At 42.5% G+C, this 22,346-nt stretch overlaps 1 protein-coding gene across 6 annotated transcripts in view; it reads left to right on the forward strand.

Annotated features, from left to right (window-relative positions):
• The window catches only part of PIEZO2 (piezo type mechanosensitive ion channel component 2), a 478,008-nt gene that overhangs the window by 388,868 nt on the left and 66,794 nt on the right, over positions 1-22,346 (forward strand). For 5 of the 6 annotated variants that reach the window (XM_016933287.4, XM_054671877.2, XM_016933290.4 and 2 more), the window contains 9 exons: positions 284-488; positions 610-711; positions 2,048-2,213; positions 6,509-6,752; positions 9,201-9,297; positions 10,758-10,917; positions 15,157-15,246; positions 16,772-16,893; positions 18,285-18,356. In XM_016933287.4, the coding sequence (XP_016788776.4) occupies positions 284-488; positions 610-711; positions 2,048-2,213; positions 6,509-6,752; positions 9,201-9,297; positions 10,758-10,917; positions 15,157-15,246; positions 16,772-16,893; positions 18,285-18,356 (1,258 nt within the window). The remainder of the gene's footprint in view (positions 1-283; positions 489-609; positions 712-2,047; positions 2,214-6,508; positions 6,753-9,200; positions 9,298-10,757; positions 10,918-15,156; positions 15,247-16,771; positions 16,894-18,284; positions 18,357-22,346) is intronic. The other variant, XM_016933289.4, reaches the window with a different exon arrangement.

Here is a 22,346-nt window from a genome sequence, read left to right on the forward strand (position 1 = left end):
TGATGTTTCATGAGGAGATCAAAATGTCTGTTCTCTTTATTGTCTGAAGTGGTTATGATAACAGCTACTTAGTCAGTTTTTCCCTTGGGAGTAATCTGTACAGTATTTCTGTCTTCATGCTGAGACACTCAAAAGAGCAAGCATTTGTGAATCTGTGCAGACAGACTTGCCCTGAGGGACATGGGTCTCCGCCATCTACACAGACCTGACACCTATCACCAGTCCCCTTTCCCATATGCCTGATTTTTTTTTTTTTTTTTTGCCTCTTTTCATCTTTACACAGACCTGTTTCCTAATGTCAGTTAACGTCATTGGCCAGCGAATGGATTTCTATGCCATGATCCACGCCTGCTGGCTGATCGCTGTCTTATATAGACGCAGAAGGAAAGCCATCGCAGAGATCTGGCCCAAGTACTGCTGCTTCCTGGCGTGCATCATCACCTTCCAGTATTTCATCTGCATTGGCATCCCACCTGCTCCTTGCCGAGGTGAGCCTGCCCTTCCCTTGAGCCGTCTACTTTTAGAAGAAGCCATTACTGAGCGGACGGCTGGGAGAAGAGTGGTGAAGAAGAGTATTGATTGTGCTGTTTGCCACTTCCCTCCCTGCAGATTACCCGTGGAGATTCAAGGGTGCCAGCTTCAATGACAACATCATAAAGTGGCTGTACTTCCCAGATTTCATTGTGCGGCCCAACCCTGTGTTTCTCGTCTGTAAGTGTTTCCACTGCAGGGCCACAGAGTGCTGGTATCCGGGTTTACTGTTAATCATTGTTCACGTGCTATGCATTAGTGCCTTTTGTCTTCCACTAGACTTCATAATCATGTAAAGGCTTGTCTTATGCATTAATATCACAAGTCATTAATGGCTTCTACTCACCCTATTACATTTGCAAAATTAATAAATCAATGTTGGAAATGCCATATTCACTTGCATAATTTCACTTCCCCCAACATACACACACACACACACACACACACATTTACACAGCCACCTTTCAAAAGACAAACCAGAGAGGAAGGCTTTTGTGTTTTCTGACTTGGTGGTTTCTGGCTCCCAGTGCAGATAAATAAACCCTGAACATAGGACAGTGGATGCTGGGAGATGCTTCCCAGATTTTAGTTGCTCTAGAATTGGGCTGCAGCCCCAAGGCCTTCCCATGGCAGCTGGTGATCCAAAGGTCAGAGCAGCTCCCCCAAGACCAGAGTACTGGGTGCTACAGAAAATGCAAATGACTGCCCTGCCTAAACAAGTTTAGGTTTAATTTTAAAAGCAAGGAAGCAGCTTGTGTTCAGGCTTCCAGGCAGGCTTGGCCTCAGCCCTTTGTGGGCAGTTGCCGGGAGGACAGCTCTCTCAGGCTGCTCTGTGCTGTCCAGCACAGTCCACCACCTCCACCTGCTCTCACCACACCTGCAGTGTGGCTTCTGCTCTGGGGACAGTCTTTGGTTACAAATGCAAAGGAGGATGGAAAGGATAAAGAAAAACGAATGTCTGCATCCACCACACATAAAAAGATAAAGATGGGGAAATTGCTCAAGTGGCCTCCTTAAAACTAGTGGGAGGTAAAAAAAAATTAGCCAGGCATGGTGGCGGGCACTTGTATTCCCAGCTACTTGGGAGGCTGAGGTAGGAGAATGGTGTGAACCCAGGAGGTGGGGCTTGCAGTGAGCCAAGATCGCTCCACTGCACTCCAGCCTGGGCGACAGAGCGAGACTCTGTCTCACACACACACAAAAAAATGTTACCCTCTAAGAGACTCATGAAGACTAGTAAGTAGCACCTAATATTTCTCTCACCAATGTGCAAACAAAATCCAGAGACTCCCCACGTAAGCTCCTGGAGTGTCTGTGGTCACTCTATGCCCTGCAAGGTGGAGAAGGTGTGACTTGGCCCCGACATTGGACTCCAGGATGAATTTTACTATGAACTTTGGGAACACAACTCACTTAGGAGCTGGGGAATGGCTGTTGCTGTGTGATGACTGTGTGTTGCATTATGTAAATCAGAAGAGGATGAGGCGGGTTAATGATCTCACCTCTGTCTTGTTAGATGACTTCATGCTGCTTCTGTGTGCCTCCTTACAACGGCAGATTTTTGAGGATGAGAACAAGGCTGCAGTGCGAATCATGGCAGGTGACAATGTCGAGATCTGCATGAACCTTGATGCGGCCTCCTTCAGCCAACATAACCCTGTGCCAGATTTTATTCACTGCAGGTAACGAGAGCTTCACATTTGCTAAAAGCCACTTTGATGTGTGCATTTCCATTACATTGCTCCTCTATACTTTCTCTGCTATACTTGGGAAACAGATCCACTGAATTGTATACACTGAAGTTAATAAATGCTGGACAATGTGGTTCAGCAGCCTGGAGGCTGAGCCTCTGAATTATAGCACTGCACCTGCTTTTGTCAGTGTAAACCGCCTCTTTATGGCCTCAGTTCTCCTCCTCTTCTTCATACCAAAACTGACTTGTGCCAGTAATACCAGCTCTCCAGTGGAGGGTCCTCCTGCTCATCTCTTATCCCTCCTCTGCATCCCCATAGCTCATCCTCATCTTCCCTCCCTCTTCCTCATCCCCCATCTTTCTTCCTTATCTTTCATCCCTCATCCTCATCCCCATAGCTCATCCTCATCCCCATAGCTCATCCTCATCCCCCATCCCTCCTCCTCATCTTCTATCTCTCTACTCATCCTCCATTTTTCATCTTCATCCCCATAGCTCATTCTTATCCCCACCCTTCCTCCTCAGCCTCCAGCCTTCTTCCTCATCTTCATCACTTATTCTCATCCCCCATCTCTCATTCTTATCCCCATCCCTCCTCATCACCCTCCATTCCTCTTCTCATCCTCCATCCCTCCCACTCATCCTTAATCCCTCATCCCCATTCTTACTCCTCATCCATCCTCCATCCCTCATACTCATCCCCATAGCACATCCTCATCCCCCCTTCCTCCCTCTCATCCTCATCCTCCACCCCTCCTCCTCATCCTCTATCCCTCATTCGTATCCACATAGCTTATCCATATTCTCCATCCCTCAACCTTATCCCCAACCCTCATCCTTATCCCCATTTCTCATCCTCATCCTCCATTCCTCCTCCTCATCTTTCATCCTTCAACCACATCCCCATAGTTCATTTTATCCCCATTCCTCCTTATCCTCCGTTTCTTCTTCTCATCCTGCATTCCTCCTTCTCATCTCCATAGCTCATCTTCATTCTCATTCCTCCTCTTCATCCCTGCTTCTCCTCCTCCATCCCTCATCCATATCCCCATTCCTCCTTTTTATCCTGCATCCTTTCTCCTCATCTCCATCCCTCATTCTCATCCTTCATCCTTAATCCCCATTCCTCATCCTTATCCCCATCCCTCCTCCTCATTCTCCATCCCTCCTCCTCATCCTCCATCTTTCCTCCTCATCCCCTAGCTCTCCTCTTCATCCTCCATCCCTCATCCTTATCCCCCATCCGTCCTCCTCATCCTCTATCTCTCATCCTTATTCCCCATCCTGCCTCCTCATCCTCCATTCGTCTTCCTCATCTCCCATCTCTCCTCCTCATCCCTTGGTCCTCATCCTCACTTCTTGTATTCACTGGGCACTGAGGAGGGGTGGCTCCCTAGATTCCACCCTGTGCCTGTGCTCTTCCTGAGCAGTGTCTCCACTGTGGCCATGCAAGGGCTCCCTAGCAGCTTTTCTGTCCTCCACCATTCTGCCCAGCCTCATGACAGCTGATCTGGGCCATGTTTCCCTCACAGTATTTGTGCTTAAACCGTGCTCGACCTCTCACCATGCATTCACCATTTCCGCACTCCTTGGGTTTCCGTATTGAGATTTTGTCACCCAAGGCCCACTTCATGGAGGGCAGGCCCACTGTGCCTCTGCAGTCAGATCTTCAGTCTTTCAATGCCTGTAACACTCCACTCAGCTGCCCACTATAGTCAGCTGTCTGAGGAAGCTGCTGTGACTTTTCATACCCCCTTATTAGCTGTATGTCATGAGACTAATTTCCTAACCTCTGATCCTCACTGATTAGTTTCTGCCCTATTGAGCCATATGAGGTTGCAGTGAGAAGCTCATGCAGTCACAGCGCACATGCCATCCATGTGGAGATAGGTCACTGATAGTACCCAAGCCGGCCGACCCCACACATGGAGTCTCTCTCCAGCTTCCGATCTTCCAGAGATTCCTGTTTACATGGTGTGGATCATCTTCTGCCTGGTGTTGGTATCTGAAGAACCCATCTTATCCCCACTTCTAAAGTGTTGCCTTAGGGTGAAGATCATGTCTAACTTGCTTTTGTATTTGTCCCCATCCTCCTACTTACAGTTCTTGGCATATACCAATGCATATACCAATACAGATAGCTGTCAGCCACCTGCTACTCCCTTTGCGCCAGGCTCTGTTCCAAGCTTTCCACATATGGAGCCCTTTTACCCCAGCCCAAGGAGGTCATGAGGTTATCCCCATTGTAGAGATGAGGAAACTGCAGCAACGAGATGAGACATAGGCAACAGCAGAACTGGGATTGGAACTCAAGCAATCCAGCTCCCAAATCTGAATGTTTATGCGCTTAAGTGCCTCTTGGTAGCATAAGAGGCTCAATACGAACTGAGTAAATCAGGAAGTGAATTTGCTTTAAAACAATATGCTATACAGACTTGACCATTCTATTTGTGAATTAAGTACCAGGCTAGGCACTGATCTAAGGTAAGACTTCCATTTTTACCTCTTCTCTGTGATGCTAAGAAAACAATCAGTCCAGCCCAATATTTACTATTGCAAAGGGAACATAAGTATTTTCAATGTATTCATGAAAAACCTAAATCATAACTCAAATGGAAAGCTTTTGTGTGCCATTGATTTTTAAAGCTGATTTTTGTTTTAGTTATTTCAAATTTTTGTTCTGTTTTTCAATGAGGACTGCCAGCAAAGGGACCCCACTCAGGAACTGACCTGTCAAATGCCACAGCAGTAAGTAGGAAGCCAGCGCATATGCTTGCTGGTCAGAAGCACAGCCATGCTCCCCTCTTCCTCTCCAACAGGGGTCAGCTCCACAGCACCCTGGGATCTCTGGAAAGTGGCCAGAGCCCTGATAGTTAGGTGGCCCCTTAGCCACAGTACCTGTCACCAGGGTTCAGTCTCTCTATTCAGAGATCCTTAAGGCTCCTCTTTGAAGCGTATTTATCGATGTTTTCCATGTTATCTTCACAAGCTTAGTTTTATGAATTCTGGACCCAAAGTGGGTTCAGTGCCAAGGTATGAAGGCCAGAGCTGGTAAAGCAGGAATTGACTGCTGCAGGCAAGGAAGGAAAGGTATGGAAAGAATAAGCTGCACTCACAGGCACACACACTCAAAATGCCAGCAGCCCAATTCCACTGAATTCAAACCACACACACTTCAGAAGGCCCCTAGGCTCATGCAAATCACTACCTTTATTTGTGATGATCTAGGGATACAGGGAGATACTGACATTTCATTCACTCTCCATTATGGAGTCAAGGAAGGGTTTTATGTATTTTAGAAAAAAAGTTATAAAAATGTTAAAGTGTTTTACTTTAAAAAGAGTAAAGGGTAAAAGTTTACTTATCTGAAAAATGTACCAAGGCACAACTTAAACTCATCCCCTAATAATGCTAGATAGCTCAAGTGTAGTGCATATTTTATTAAGCAATTACTTATTAACATCCTACAGAACAAGAACCCATTAATCAAAGAATTAATCCAGAATTGGTTCTCCTGTGTTTCTTCCCAAATGCGCCAAAAGAAACCACCAAAGCAAAACTCCCAAAACCAAAAGTTCTAATCAAGAAATGCAGTTGGGACTTGGCCTGTAGGTGTGACTTCTGTCAGATGATATTGACCCACAGTCTAGAGCTGCTGCTTGTTGCAAGACTGACACCCGAACGCTGGCCTCACCTTCCATGAGGAAAGCAGCAGGGATGGGTGGCCCCCAAAAGGGAATCCTGACTCATCCTGAGGACCTCCAGAAACAGAGTATTGGAAAGAACAAAAAAGCCCCACCATGGCTTTGGATAGTTGGTCAGAATCACCTCCCATCTGTAGGGAAAGATTTCCACCTCTAATAAAAGCTTTGTGTTCAACATAAATTTGTTTAACTTCTAGTTCATCCATTCTTAACTTTTCTTTCACTAGCCAGAAGGCATCCGTATCTTAGAATTTCTTTTGCCATACAATTATTCATGCCTCCCATAGAAACAGAAAGGAGAATTTTGAATACTCAAGTGGTAGGCAGAAAATGTTGTTGTTTGTGAGAAATTTGGCCTGTATAAGGTGACAAGAAGCATACATGGTTTCCAAAACTCATCTATTGGTCTATTACTAACTATTTGAGGGTTTCCTAGATAGCAGGATTAAATGAAAGCTCACAGTCTGATTTGCAAGGTGCAGCAGAGAGCATGAATTTCTTCCCTTGTTAAAGACTTTCATGATTTTGCTCTTGTTTGTTTTGTTGTTGTTGTCTTTTTGTCATTGGCTTTGTTTTCCAGATCTTACTTAGACATGTCCAAAGTGATCGTCTTCAGCTACCTCTTCTGGTTTGTGCTCACCATCATCTTCATCACTGGGACCACCAGGATCAGCATCTTTTGCATGGGGTACCTGGTGGCCTGTTTCTACTTCCTGCTCTTTGGGGGCGATTTGCTGTTGAAACCCATCAAGAGCATCCTGCGCTACTGGGACTGGCTGATCGCATACAACGTTTTTGTGATTACGATGAAAAATATCCTGTCAGTAAGTGGTTGCCACTGCATAACACATTTGTGGTTTTCGTGTAAGAGTAAACAGTCCACTCAGTGGTTATTAAAAGCCCAGTGCTTGTCATGTTGCTCTCTTAAAAGCCCCAATAAGATGCTGCAAATTCAGAATTCAAAAGCCATTTATTTCTCTCTGTCTTGCCACGTTAAACAGAGTCCTTTTTCCTCATTTTCACCATTTCAAGGCCACATGGCTAAAGGATATGGGTTCATAGGAATAAATTCTAAAATGTCTTTTACTAATTAAAATTCTGTCTCTTCTGAGGAACAATTTGTCATCACTCCTGGTATGAGTTATGAAGTGGCCCTGTTAAGAGCTGAATTTGAGCCACTGAATCTTTTCAAAAGCTGTATTATGTTGGCAAAAAGCAACGCTCTTATCTAGAAAGAACTGTAGAAGTGTGAAATAAAATGAGCATGTTTCTCTATGATACTGGGTGGGGTAGGGAATGAGGTGGAATGGGCTATTATAGGCAAGAATGTTTTATGTACTCAGAAGATGTGGGTAGACAGAAGAGAAAATGCAGCCTTCTGTCTTGCTGTCTCTGATCATAGACATTCAGATTAGGACACAGCTAGAGCAATATACGGTTGAGGGACCCTCCCCCTCCAACCCGCACCAGGCCCCGACGAAGCTTGGCTGCTCTGCTCTTAAGTAGCTATGTTTCAGAACACAACTCTTCCCCTAACATGACATGCAACTCACACTGCCCACTAGTAATTCCAGAGTCACATCAACCTATCAGGACACAACGACACCATTTCAGTGATTTAGTGCTGCGGGAAATTAAGCAACAACCTCTCTTGAGCTGAAGGAGTTAATAGCTCTCTGCCTGGCGCTCACTTAAAGTTTATCCCTGTGCCTGCGTCTGTCTCCCAGGCTGTAACTGCTGTTGCACTGAGAGAGCAGTGAGGCAATCTCTTCTGCTTCTTCCTTCCTAGCTACTTAGGGATGAGCTCACCAGGCAATTCAGTTGTGATATCTCCTTGATTTTCGGCGGGGGCACGTGTATCACTGTGTCTAGAAGTCTTGGAAAGCCAAGTTTATGTAGCCATGAATAGGTATTCGGATAATTTATTTTGTCTGAAGTCCATTGAAAGGTTAATTTTGTAGGTGATGGTGAAAGTGACTTATTGGTCACTTTTACCCCTCTGACATCAATTTACATTTGGAGTAGCATTGAGAGTTGTTGAAGAGAGCATGAGACAGGACAACAGAACGCTGGTTCATTCTAAAGCCAGTCTGATGGTGAGGAATCTGTTGCCAGAGGCTGATTTCACAGCCATGCTTGGGAAATGGATGGATTCAAAGTTCATTCATTCATTCATTCATTCATTCTGTAAACCTGTACTGTAGACCTGTTTTTTACTGAGCACTATTTGATGTATTGAAGAACTAGAGATAAACAGTTGTCAGGTTTTGCCCTCAAGGAATTCACATTCTAAAAAGGAAGTTAGACCTACTTATAAATAATTATGATGCAATGGGTTAATGATAATTATTACAACATTTTTGAGAAACAAAAGGCTGCCTAATATCTTGCTTAGATAAGCTGGGAACAGGCTTCCTGCAGGTGATGCCATTTGAACGCATCAGAGACTCATAAATAGATTGAAGGGTCTGCAGGGAGACAAAGGGGGAAGGCATTCTTAGCCTGGAAAACAGGAACAAAAGCAGGACATGATGGTGTAGGACTGGAATATTCCCAGGGCTGGGGAATCCATAACGAGTAACTGCTGCTGTTGGAGCAAATCCTGATGATATTCTCCTTCCTCACATGTTCCCAGGAAATGCACACAATGTATCTGTCACATTTATGTATTTGCTTGCAATGATTCATACTTGTTTAAACATTTTCCAACTCAGGATTTAAACTTAACTATAACAAAAAATTCATTGTTATGAGACAACCACCTGCCAATCTACAAAAAATATTCCTTTACCGAGAGAATTGGTCAAACAAGACTCAAAACACATAATCTGTTTTGTTCTAAGAACTACACCCTGCAGCTTAGGTCTGGGATGACCTCCAGGGAAGAGCATAGGTTATATGTGTCTGGCTTGTAAGAAAATAACTCTACCAAAGTCCAAGTTCTAGGGTTCAGTGCACACCCATTCATTATCACAGAGTTGGGATTTATTTCTATGATCGTCCAAGATTTCTTCTTGATAAACTGGTGCTTCCAAGTACAGAAAACATTACATGAAAGACCTTTCCTTTCCTCGTTCGGTTTAATTTTTCCCAGGAATTTACATTGCTCCTGAAGCACTACCACAAGGTGACTGAATTTTTAGGTACAATTGGCATCTCCTGGAATCCTTATCACTGAGACCTTGTGAATTCTTGCACACGTTGGGATCATAAAACACCACTTTTTTTCTGGCTGCAGAGCTTCAGAATTATCCCCCTCTTTTGTTTTTCAGATAGGAGCATGTGGATACATTGGAACATTGGTGCACAATAGTTGTTGGTTGATCCAGGCTTTCAGCCTGGCCTGCACAGTCAAAGGCTATCAAATGCGTAAGTATGAAAAGCAAGTGTGGAGGCAGAAAGGCAGAAGAGGGAGGATAGTTGTATTGTTCTAGTTTTAAAAGTGGGCCAAAGCACATAAAGATATAAAAGTGGGGTCAGTTATCTCCAGATGGAGGCTGTAGAACTGTAGTACATTGTGAATCTATTGTCTATAACATGAGATGCCTTATGCTAAGCCTCTTTGATCATCTTCTTGAAACTTCTGAAATGCTGAGGACTTGGAGTCAGGGTCTGGAGATTGGATGTAGTGCTGTAGTAACTCCCCGGACTTTTTGAGTCAAGATTAGGAAGGATTCCAGAAGCCCACTCAAACCTGCTCTTCCTCCACTTAATGTCTTGGGGCATCAAGTAACTCTGACTTCAGGCTCCTCCTGTCCTCAGGAAGCTCAGAGAGCTTCAAGCTCAGGGAAACAGTAGGGAGGAGCATGAGGATTTCTAGAGTTAGACTCCTGCCGAGACAAAGGCAGAAGTGTCATTGCCACCACCCTGCCTCTTGCACCAGAACCAAGGACGACATCACACGTGGCCTACCATGGCACCCAGAATGGGTGCTACTTGGACACAGTGCTCTATTTATTTATTATTATTTATCAATTTATCTATTATTTAAAAAATATTTCAAGACAGGGTCTCTGTTACCCAGGCTGGACTACAGTGGCACAATCATAGCTCACTGTAACCTTGAACTCCTAGGCTCCAGCAATCCTCCCACCTCTGCCTCCTGAGTAGCTGAGACCACAGTAGCTGCCTCCTGAGTAGCTGCACCACTATGCCTGGCTAATTTTTTAATTTTTTGTAGAGATGTTGCCCAGGTTGGTCTTGAACTCCTGGCCTCAAGCAATCCTCCTGCCTCAGTCTCTCAAAGTGCTGGGATTACAAGCATGAGCCACCACACCCAGTCTTTTTTAAAAAGATTAATTTTTTTTTTATTATGTGGTTTCTATTTCAGGCTATATTTTGCCGAAGCCTCACTGGGACGTTGTTTTTCACTTAAGATAAGGCATACTATTGATACTCCTTCTAATAAGCCATGCTGTGCTCATTATTCTGCTGGCTACCCCTGGGTATAGCCCATTCCCAGAATGGGTGTTTTCTTTTGTATAAGAGCATTTCCACTGGCACTGGGACATTATTTCTCTGTGGCCTTTGTAGGAGGTCCCTTTCTTCCTAAGAGAGAGAAATACTCAAGAGGCCTCCCATGTAAAAAGGGCCCTCCTGAGCCTTGTAGTGTGAAGAGTTCAATGCATGGTCAGCCTTATGAATCAGTGTTGATATTGGATTGGAAGTGTGTGATCTCCTTGTAAATAAATCAACTCATAAGTAAGTCAGAGCATCAGAATGCTGCTTTTATGCCTATATTTCCCAAGCCTGACCATACCTCAGATTTTATAAAATAACAATGAAAATGGATGTTAATTTTAATGTGTGTTTTTCTACTGTTACTATAGCTGCTGCTAATTCACCCTGTACACTACCCAGTGGGGAAGCAGGAATCATTTGGGACAGCATATGTTTTGCCTTCCTCCTGCTGCAAAGAAGAGTTTTCATGAGTTATTATTTCCTACATGTTGTGGCTGATATAAAAGCTTCCCAGATTCTGGCATCAAGGTGGGTCGGGCCATGAAATCAGGTGGTTTCTCCCAGGAAACTTGCCTGAAATAATATTGCACTATCATTTCTGTCTGAGCTTGCTTCTAGAACCCACAAGAAGTTAAGAAATCCCTTCCAGCAAAACCAATCCAAGAAGAATTTAGCACAAGGCCTGTAAAATAGAATAGTAACAGGAAAGCCTATGTAACCATCAGACTTCTCAAGGAATGGGGGTGCCATGGAAGGCCAGAGGTTCACTGGTCAATTGGAGCCCTTGCAGAATCCACCACTTCTCTAGAAGTGGCTCAGTCTGGTCTCAGACAAAACAGTAACATATGCCACGTTGGTCTAGAGTTTAGTCCATCTTACACCTACCTCCCCCTACTAACCTGCTTTTCTTCTCTGAGCCACTGACACAATTTGCATTACTACCTATTTTTTCCCCTAGGCTCCATTCTTCTTCCAGTTTTTGCCCCTGCACTTGTAAGTTTAGGAAAAAAGACTGGGGAGAGGTAATAAAGTGAAGTGCCCTGAGGCGGGGGTGGCTGTCGATGACTAGCTCTGTGGCCCCCTGCTGCTGTGTATGTTCCTCTCAGAAACTCAGACCTTGCCTAGGTCCCCTCAGATGCTTGGTGTGAATAAGCTGATGGATACTGGGTTCTATTATATGAAATTACCAATATCTATCATTTGACTTGAAATTCAGACTAATATATCTGTGTTTACCTACAGTTTCGCTAGAGTCTGTTCTCTTTCCCTGCCATGATAAACACAATGTTTATTTCCAAGGTCCATTTATATGATGGCAGTTGTCAGCCTCTGTTACCTAACTTGGAGTCAAATAGAAAGAGGCCCTAGTCGGGGACCTGCAGTTAGTCAGAAGAGCCTTGTGGCACGCCCAGCCCTCATTCCGTGGATGACAATGACTTTATGTACCGCACTGCCCTGGAATTCATTGTTATAATCATTTTCTAATACCCAGGACATTATTTTCAGAGCAGAATACAATGTTTCATTCCAATAGTAACCTTATTTACTTGTATATAAACAGCTGGTATTTTTGCAGGTAAATGCATCTTGTTTGCCTTTCCCAAAACATTTGGTCTGTAGAGGTCCTTATATAACCTATCTGATGACTTCCGCTTGAAAACAATCTTCCTCAGGCTGCTAAGGCAATGTGCTCTCCTAATTTCCCTTTTTCCTTTGTGGTTCAGGCTTCTAGGTCTTTTTTGCAACCTGTTTCTTTGCCCATCTCTCAAACGAGAATGTTCCCCGGTGTCTTTTTCCCAAAATTGTCACAATGATTTAGAAATCATGCCCATCATGTTATAGTAAGAATGATGACAGTGGTTCAGAGTACAGTTCATGCCTATTAAAGAAAAGCCGTGAGTTGATCAATAAGCAATGAACTCATAATAGTGTGTCCAAAGAATTCACATTCATTCATTCATTTTTTCACTGCCTACTCTGTTACAAAGAGGTGATGTTCACCTCTGCCCTCACAGAGCTCACAGAGTAGCAGGAAAGTGGCACATGAGCAAGCAATTCTACTACAGTACACCTGGTATCGTCTCAGTCCATTTGGGCGGGCATAACAAAAATACCATAAAGTAGGTGGTCTATAAACAGTATACACTCAATTCTTACAGTTCCACAGGCTGGAAAGTCCAACATCAAGTTTCGAGCAGATTCAGTGTCGGCCGAGGGCCCACTTCCTCATAGATGGCCATCTTCCCACTGCATCCTATTTTGGTGGAAGGGGCAAGAGACCTCCCTTGGGCTTCTTTTATAAAGATAGTAATCCCGTTCATGAGGGCTCTGCTTTCCCACTCAATCAACTCCAAAAGGCCTCACCTCCTGTCCGTCACCTTGGGAGTCAGGACTTCCACATGTGAATTGTAGGGGATGCAGACATTCAGACGACAGCAGGTGTGATGGTAGAAGACACTCTGGGAGCCATAAGGTCACATCAAGGGAATATAACCAGCTGCAGGGGTGTGAACCAGGTGGCCTTCCATTCCCAGTGCAGGCTGAAGGATGAAGAGGAGTTAGTCAAAGGAGAAGGCAGGGGAAGCAGCCCAGTGAAGCTACGGAGGGAAGTAGCCATCAGAAGCTCACAGTGACTGCAGCACTGAGATTGGAAGATGAGGACAGTGAGTGGTGAGTGATAAGCTCCAGGCCAGGAAAGGCCAGGTCTTCAGGGGGCTATCAGCCCAGATATGTCTTTAGAAATACTCCCACAGTCTTAGGAAGGCCTTGCAGTGTTTAAACAAGCAAGTAATATGACTGTATTTGCATTTCAGGAAGCTCACTCTATTTGTGGTATGGAGAATAGATGGGTATAGGCAGTGCTGTAGGCAGAGAGACAGCTAAGCAGCTGCTATGATAATCCAGGGTAGAGACAGCAGCTAGACCAGGATAGGATCACTGAGAAAGATATTCCAGAGGCAAAATAGGCACAGTTGGAAAACTGCTTGGAAGGAAGGGAGACAGTGACAGAAAGGGAAGCATAGAGGGTGATGTGCCCAGGATTCCGGCTTAGCCAAACGGTGGTGCCAGTCCCAAATATAGGACCTCAAACAGGGAGAGAAGACTGACCGCAGTTGTGGAGTTGTAGGTCTCATGGGCACATGAAACTCAGCCAGTTGGGAATTCCAGTGGGCAGCTGCATGGACAGGCCTGGAGAAGTGAGGAGATGGAGTGCCATCATCACACAGATAGTGTTGAAGGAGGTGAGTTGCAGCTGCTGAGAGGGGGTGTGAGAAATGAGAAGAGAACCTTGGGGAACATTCAGGTTTGAGAGATGGCAAAGAAAGAGGTTGTAAAAAAGACCGAGCAGCCTGAGCCACAAAGAAAAAAGGAAAACTAGGAGAGCACGTTGCCTTAGGAGCCTGAGGAAGATTCTTTCCAAGTGGAAGTCCATCAGATAGGTTATATCAGGACAAAAATAACAACTGAACATTGAAATCGGTGACCTTGACAGTGGGGTCAAAGCCAGACAGCAACAAGCAGAGGTGGGAGTTGTAAAGGCTTAGAGACATGACCGCAAGACATCTGACTGTGAAGGGGGAGTGATGTAAGTCCCTACATAGGAAAATGTGGGATGTGGTGGTGTGTCGGTTTTCTTTTTCATTTTTTTAAGGTTAGCAAGACTTGAGCATATTTGCATGTTAATGGACAGAATTCGGTACTGATGGGAAGATTGGAAATGCAAGAAGAGAGGAAGAAGCAGGAATTTCGTGTCCCCCAGGCTATGGGTGGGGAAGGGACCTGGAGCACAAGGCAGGCCTAGTCAGACAAAGGGTACCTCTTCCACTGTCCCTGCAGGGCAGGACGCCTGTGGGAGGGATGGCGCAGGAAACTGAGCAACTTACTGTCTTAAGATTTGTGTTCCCTCTGGGAAGCAGGAAGCTAGGTCATTTACTAGGAGTGAAAAACCACTCCACAGACTTCAAGACTTGAGAAAAGCGTAGCAGAGTTTGAAACAGCCACAGTAGAGAAGCAGAAGACTTTCCAAGGAGGCGGGGGCTCTGCAGAGAACCATCTGCCCAAGCAGGTGTTTTTTCCAGCAGCTGCCAACAGCCCCTCTCAGGACAGGGCGGGCACACTGTCAGGTTCCTGCAGATTTGGGATTTGTGAAGCATGTAACAGTGTGACAGAGTTGAGAATGTGAAGAAGGTTGAGGAGATTTATGGAGACACTGAGGTTGACCTGAGAAGTGAGAAAGAACAGAAGGGAGTGGAAGGACAGGAAGAAGAGAATCAGGGACAAGAGACTAGATGTCCCACAGATGGAGCAGGAACTGGCCTTCACATAGTCCCTGAAGGAATCCCCAGTTTCTGCTCATTGAGTAGAAAATGAATCTGAATGTACCCTTTTTGCAAATTTCTCCTCTTGGTATAATTACAGTAAGGTCAGGTGAGAATGCTTTACTGAAGTCTAACGTTCAGTGGGACAGGTTTGAAGAGGCTCGTGGGTGTCAATGTCTTGGAGAATACAAAACACTTTCTCTTCACTGATCTTCACTACCGGGCTTGTGAGCAGCCCCTTCACTCCCAGGGGGAAGGCTGTGCCCTGTTGGCCCGTGGGAAAAGGCTTCTAGAAGGGGCCTTGTTGACTCCTGCTCCCAGCCAGGAAACTACAAGCAGCTGCCATTAAGAGATGTTATGTTTTCTAACCCTTAGTAATAATTTTCAGGAAAAGGGGAACAACAATGGCAAGAATATTGACTTGTTCATGTTTCCACTTTCCGTTTAGAGGAGCTGAACTTTTCCAGGCCACAATTGTAAAAGCTGTAAAGGCAAGAATTGAGGAAGAGAAGAAGTCCATGGACCAGCTGAAGCGACAGTAAGGATGCTATTGATGCTCATCCTCCTTCCGTCTTCTGATTGTGTGACCACATGCAGCTGGTGCTCCACTGTTGGGGAGCCTCAAACCCCTGAAAAATATATATGTATGGACTTTCACAACTTCCTATTTATTTATTCTTGTACGGGGGCAATTGCTCATGCCACTAGACTGAAAGTGAAAGCAGTTTAACAGAAAGATCGCTCCAGCATGGTGGAGGTGGGCGCTGTCTTGCAGAGGACCAGGGATCAATTGCTAGCTCAGTGACTTACTTTAGAACCTTGAACAGGCCATTTAAGTCCTCTAAATTTGAGTTTTCTGTTTTTAAATTAGGGCTCACAATTCTGCCTTCCTGGGTTTTTGTAAAGATTAAACTAGCTAATGAATGACACAGGGTCTTGCTCAGTGCCAAGTACTTGATATAAGCATTCATTACATCTAAGGGAGTAAACGTGGAGTCAGCTTTGGAAGCATAGTTTTAGATAATATCATCCAGTCTCTTCGGAAAGAAACTGATGACCCTGGTATTAGATGACTTAGAGTCAACACTAACTAGAGGCAGCACTAGAAATATAAGCCAGAGTTCTTTATATCCCATCTAAGGTTTTTCCCACCATCCCATTCTGGATGGGCCAAGGGGTAGACTGACTCCACTCCGGAGACTTGGGAATTCCATGGAAAATAATCTTCTTAGAGTGAAATTTCCAGCAATGATGGAACCTCTGAGGACTGTTTGGGGACCAGGTTTAAAAGGTGATGGCCATGGAATTATAAGCCTAGATACTTTCCCCAAGCAAATGGAGACACCATTTGCCCCCTGGGAAAGTTCTGTAAGTTTGCTAAGGCAGTTTTATCTCATTCAGACCTTATTTCCCAGCTTTTTTTCCCAAGCAGAAATATTTCTTAGTATAAATTAGATTATTCCACAGCATTATTATTTTCATAAAGACATAAGTTATATATAAAAATTATAATGTAAATGCAATATGGTACAACTGTTTTTATTGGTGTTTCTAGTTATCCAAATCAGGTCTAGAAGAATAACAAATTTGGACTCATGTTTAGAATATGTTCCTAATTTCCCATAAGTGAGGTCTATTACTGTAATTCTCTTTGCTAAATCTTTCCATTTGTTTAAGAATCCAAAACTTGGGAGAATAAAGGACTTGTATTTCATAATATGCCATGTTCAAATTGGCTATGATACAAGATGTGAGTGGACATCAAGTATAGCTTACCTAACTTTAGCATAATCATTATTGATCATATTATTAAGACTGGCATCTATGCAGTGCCAAATAACATGGGAATACACACACACACACACATGCACACGCACACAAATATGTATATAAAAGAAAGGAGATCCTTGTTGCTAATGAGCAACCATTTTACAATTCACAAGTATTCCAAAGTAATTTGTCCACGAATTTAGCTATATACATAACAGCATAAGTCCAAAGTACTGACCACATGAGAACAATGAATATGTTCTTGGCATTACTAATGTTATTTTACTTTATAGGATGGATCGCATCAAGGCCAGGCAACAGAAATATAAAAAGGGTAAGGAGAGGATGCTGAGCTTGACCCAGGAGCCAGGGGAAGGCCAGGACATGCAAAAACTCTCTGAAGAGGATGATGAAAGTATGTCAAGACATTTTCCTCTTATTCAAGTTTTAACATTGAATAATAGCATGATATTGAGCAGGGCTGTAAAATAACATTACTTTTTATTCTGCCAAGATTATCAATACACTTTTTTGATTCAGTGATCTTTATTTTCCCATTGTGAATGGATATATTCATTAGTTTCATAAAGTATGTATTTGATAAATCAATTACTTTACAAGTATCCACTCTTCAGCAAGATAGCTTTAACAAATACATAACCTAGCTTTTGTTCCACAGACATCTGTTTCTGCAGTAGATTGGCAGGATTTTGTTTAATTTGTTTCTTTTTTGGTTTTGTTTTGTTTTGTTTTTGAGACGGAGTCTCGCTCTGTCCCCCAGGCTGGAGTGCAGTGGCGAGATCTCGGCTCACCGCAAGCTCCGCCTCCCAGGTTCACGCCATTCTCCTGCCTCAGCCTCCAGAGTAGCTGGGACTACAGGTGCCCGCCACCACGCCCGGCTAATTTTTTTTGTATTTTTAGTAGAGACGGGGTTTCACCATGTTAGCACGGATGGTCTCGATCTCCTGACCTCGTGATCCGCCCACCTCGGCCTCCCAAAGTGCTGGGATTACAGGCGTGAGCCACCGAGCCCAGCCCGCTTAATTTGTTTCTTTAAGGGATATATTTCCGATATACAGTATACTGCTATCTTTTATTTCTATAAATTTTATATGGAAATGAAATATGTATGTGTATTTTATGTGGCACCTGACCATTGGTACCTAAAATGTCATTCAATCGTTGCCTGCTCCAATGAAACTTACCATGAAATATATATTGATTATATCTAATTATGGATTTATTATATCAAATTAAAGTTTAAAGGATCTTTTATAGAGGCTTGCATGCTTCTCTATGTGAATGGAATGGAGAAATAATGCATGATATTTTCCCAGTGCATAGTATCTATTCATGACCAGGAAATTTATATTTTCCAGCCATGCATTAAAATAATCACAAGAAAAAATTCTGCTTATTGTAATTTATGTACTTTAACAAATTATTTGCCAGTAAATGATTCTGTAAAATTTCGGGGATGCTTCCTTTCTGTTAATGCAATGGAATATTCAATGTGAGATGTATTTTTGACAGATAATCCTTTCTTTTTTATATGTCTTTATATGCCCTCAGTCACTAAGAAGAAAGTGAAAATGTAGCAGACTGTTAAAAGAACAATTAGTATTTATCTTGTGAAATCGACTGTTAATACATGTATATTTTTCAGATTCAGTATAGTTCCTTAACCTGACCTCTGATATACTTTTGCAATTTAGCTAGATTTGACAATTGAGTTGTTAAAGCGTGGTTTTCAAAATTTGTTTTCTCACTTTATACGAATTAATATGTGGACGTATTTTATTTTAGGAGAAGCAGACAAACAGAAAGCCAAGGGCAAAAAAAAGCAGTGGTGGCGGCCTTGGGTTGATCATGCTTCCAGTAGGTTTTCTCGATCCTCTTACAACCTCATCGACTCTAACCCTTATATCCTTGACCAGAAATCAGGCGTTGCCATGACCCATGTGTTCCATGCATGGTTTGATCCTTGTGACTTGATAGGGGGTCGGAGTGTAGGAAAATTTTAATGTCAGTGGGTCTTTGAGCCCGGGGTCCAATTCTTCCAGAGACATCAGCACAGACATTCTGACATTCTTGTGCTGGCTGTAGAAAGCCAAACACGTGGCTTATAGACTCTAGAGCATAATTTATGGGCTCAGAAAGGGAAGAAGAATTGAATATTATATTGCCCAATTCTGAGGTCGAGAGCCCTATTCACATACATATTTTATGGCTAAATACCCTTACTAAAAATGAGCTTGGGCTCCACCTTGGACTCTGATTTAAGGATGATCATTCTATTCAAAGGGTCAGTGACCCTTTCTCTGTAAGGCACTAGGCATGGATGCCAGTGAGCCTCCCCTCCCCTCATTCCCACAGCTTTGATTTTATTTGCATTTAAGGATTTTTGGCAATTTATTAAATAGAAAGATGAGGGATAACTTAAAATGCACTCACTTTCTTACTACGCCTCCTCCCCAATTTCAAAAAGGCACTCCAAATTCCAATGCCCACATGTGGCACAGCCTTCAAGCCACCTGATGCTCAGAGACGACCAATGAACAGCAAAAACCAGAAAACTATTTTTAAAAGCAGATCCTGATAGCCACATAGAATGCAGTGTGTTTCCCTCCTGATCATAAAGATGAATGAGGAATTCTGGAACTCAGTGGCTATATTTGCTCTGCTTAGCAAAGAAAATATCACTATAGGTCGATGGCATTATAGTGGAATGCCCCATTCCAATCCAGTCCTCTTTAAATTTCATAGAATATTGAATAATTATTATTTTGCAAGTTACGTATAATGTCGTCTTCAGTCTTTTATATCTTACATGATGTCTCCATACTTGCAGCTAATCTAACTGGACAAGGAATATCACTGAGACAAATAACGTCACACAATTGTAGGAGTGAATCTACTAGGAGGATATTTAGAATCACTAGGAAATCAAATAAAGTAGAACTTCTTCCCATACCTAATTATTGGTTTCACATAGATCTGACGTTGGCCTCTCTCTCCCAAGACATAATTTTCTAAATCGACAAGCTAGTTTAATAAAGCAATATTTGAAATTTGCTTGGTATATCTGGATGTAATCAAATTTAATCCCAAATATTGAATTTCAACATTACAACAAAAAAAGAAAAACACAAGATTATAAAGAGTTTTATTTAATTTTCTCCCCAAGTCCAAAGACAAAAGATTCCAGTCGGAGTCCAGTGTGACTCTTGTATTTACTGTTCAGGGTATGACAGTCACGCTAACAATCTGGTAAATGCAGTGCACAAATGCCTATTTCTATCAAGTCACAAGTAAACTGTGCTTGTCTTTATGTTTTTAAAGGGCCTCTGCTAATTTAGAGAGACCTATCCATTTCAAAATTGTGTCGTATTGAATGTTTTTTCACCTCACCTGGGGTAAATTCCCACCGCGGTCATTGTGGTTGCCTTTCCTTTCCTCATGTAAAAATCGCATTTGCAAAGGAATTGGATATGGTCTTTGATAACTATCTTACAAGTTGTAATAATATAAAGAACTTCCTGTGAATGTTGTTGACTTTAGATTTTCTGGTTCATTTCACCCTCATTATATCAAGTTATTGAAGATTGATGTTAAACTACATGTGCCTTGTTATAAAACCTTATGATGCAATAATGCAGAAGTGTGTGTAATTCATAGTTTGGAATCATATTCAGACTGTGGTGTTAAATTTTTTGCTGCAAAATGTATTTCTTTTTACAAGTGAATGAAGAATGAAAGGGAAAGAATGTGTGCTGTATTGTTGTGTCTATGATGAGTTCCAGAATTTATCTTTAGATCTGGAAGTACTTTGTTCGAAGCCCTTAATTTGATCTTTTGAGTAACTGGGCTTTCAAACAGCTATTTCTTAGAGAAGCCAAGTGTAAGAATTAGTGTAGTTGGATACACATGTGTAAATCTATTGACAATACAAAAATGTTGCTATGTTCTTGACGCTATTAGTAAGCAGTGAAGATTTTAGCATGGTCTGTATAGGGACAGATTTCCTACTTCCATACCTATGTATACACACAAGATTGCATTATTGCTGTTCAATGATACCTTCCATTCCAATACCTTATGTTTCAATATTGGTTCAGTACTGCCTAAATTAATACCAAGCTTCATCTTATTGATAAATATCTGAAACAGAGGGCCAAGTTCTGAGGGTAAAAGTAGTGGAATTTAAAAAGTTAATTTCCAACTTAGTAATTTAGCAGTAACATCAACATCCATGATATGTATGTGGACACAGGCTGGAGTCAGGTTCGCCATCTGAGCTAACAAACACGTGTGTAAGAGCTTTTCTACTCACTAATTTAACAGATGACATGAATGAAAATGTGCTCTGTCATTTTCCTAGTTTCATTTCAATAACATTTTATAAGGAAATAAGAGACTTTTTTACATTTTCTTTTTTCTTACGTGATAATTCCACTAGCTCACATAAATATTGGTGGTTTCGAATGGTAAAATCAATGTTACCACTGCTTGAGATGAAAACCTTTTGAACTTGTCCATATGAATAAAAGTTATCGAAGGTATGATTGAATACAATTTAAGCTAATGTTGATTTTGGAACCTATAATGAGGGTAAAATGCTCGATCTTACAATAGTCTGTGTTTTCCCACACGACCACGTGATGTAGACATCACTTTCCTGCGAATCTCTCGGCTTATGTGAAGGCATTACTTTAATGGTCTTCTTCACTGTCAAATGTAATGCTGTAACTTTGGTTTGTTCTTGCTTATTCTCACTTGTGTTGTATTGCATTTATTTCCCAAGGCCTGGACCCAGTACTCTGGGCCTGGTTCTTTCTTCAAAATGAAAATAACGAATGACAGTGCTTCTGTTCAAGGATATAAGGCCCAATTCACCCACTCTGTATCTTCATGAATGGAGGCTTCAGATTTTTCTGAAATCGTGGGCAAAATTACTTAACTTTTGGCCATGTGAAGTGATATATTCAAGCAATTAATTTTAAACAAGCCAAGGTTTTCCATTACCTTACAATATATAGGCCCAAAAGACAACCTAAGATCAAAATATGTCATCCAAAAGATGCCTGAGCATTTGAAAACCTGAACATAATTTGAAAATATGTTTTCCTGTGATGACGGGACATTGCTTGTAGCATCAGAAATGTATATGTTGGGCCTCTTTTCTCTGGTAGACTTTAAATAATGATCAAACTGATAAAGATTTAATTTATTAAATTTCCTTAAATCTCTGTACGTTGTAGTTTTCTCTGCTCCCAACTCTTGACACAGGCATTATGTTCTTGCAGGGAAAGTATCAGACAAGGCAAAGACAATCCATACTGTTTGTGCTTCGTGTCTTGTGGTCAGTAGAGTGCTCCTCAAATTTCAGAAAGCTGCTGGGGAGTTCCTTGTTGACCAGAAGCCTAGCAGTTGTAAACCCTATGGACCCTGTCTGCCATTCTCAGTCTGTCTTAGGGCTACGACACGTGGAAGCAGCCAGAGCGCTGTTGTTGGTGGTGTTTTTGTTGTTACTGTCGTTGTTGTTGTTGTGTTGTGTTGTGTTGTTTTCAATGTTACCTGCCCATTTCATCCTCATGGCAGTGTGTGCGTGTTTTTTTGTTTTTTTTTTTGTTGTTGTTGTTTTCAAATGTCTTGCCATGTATGTTTTGTCCCTTGTGTTACATGTGGAGAAGTCAGGTCTGCACAGTGTAAAGTGAAGGAGGAGATTGGTGACACTGACCTTGGTCCTGAATCGTCCTGATTGGCTTATCTGCAACGGTTTGGGCCCATTCAGACAAAGCCTAATCCTCCACCTCACTTTGGCCTTGTCTGAAGACCAAAATTGCTGAATTTTGAAATGATAGTGTT

The sequence above is a fragment of the Pan troglodytes genome, chromosome 17 (assembly GCF_028858775.2).
Source record: "Pan troglodytes isolate AG18354 chromosome 17, NHGRI_mPanTro3-v2.0_pri, whole genome shotgun sequence".
Taxonomy (NCBI): domain Eukaryota; kingdom Metazoa; phylum Chordata; class Mammalia; order Primates; family Hominidae; genus Pan; species Pan troglodytes.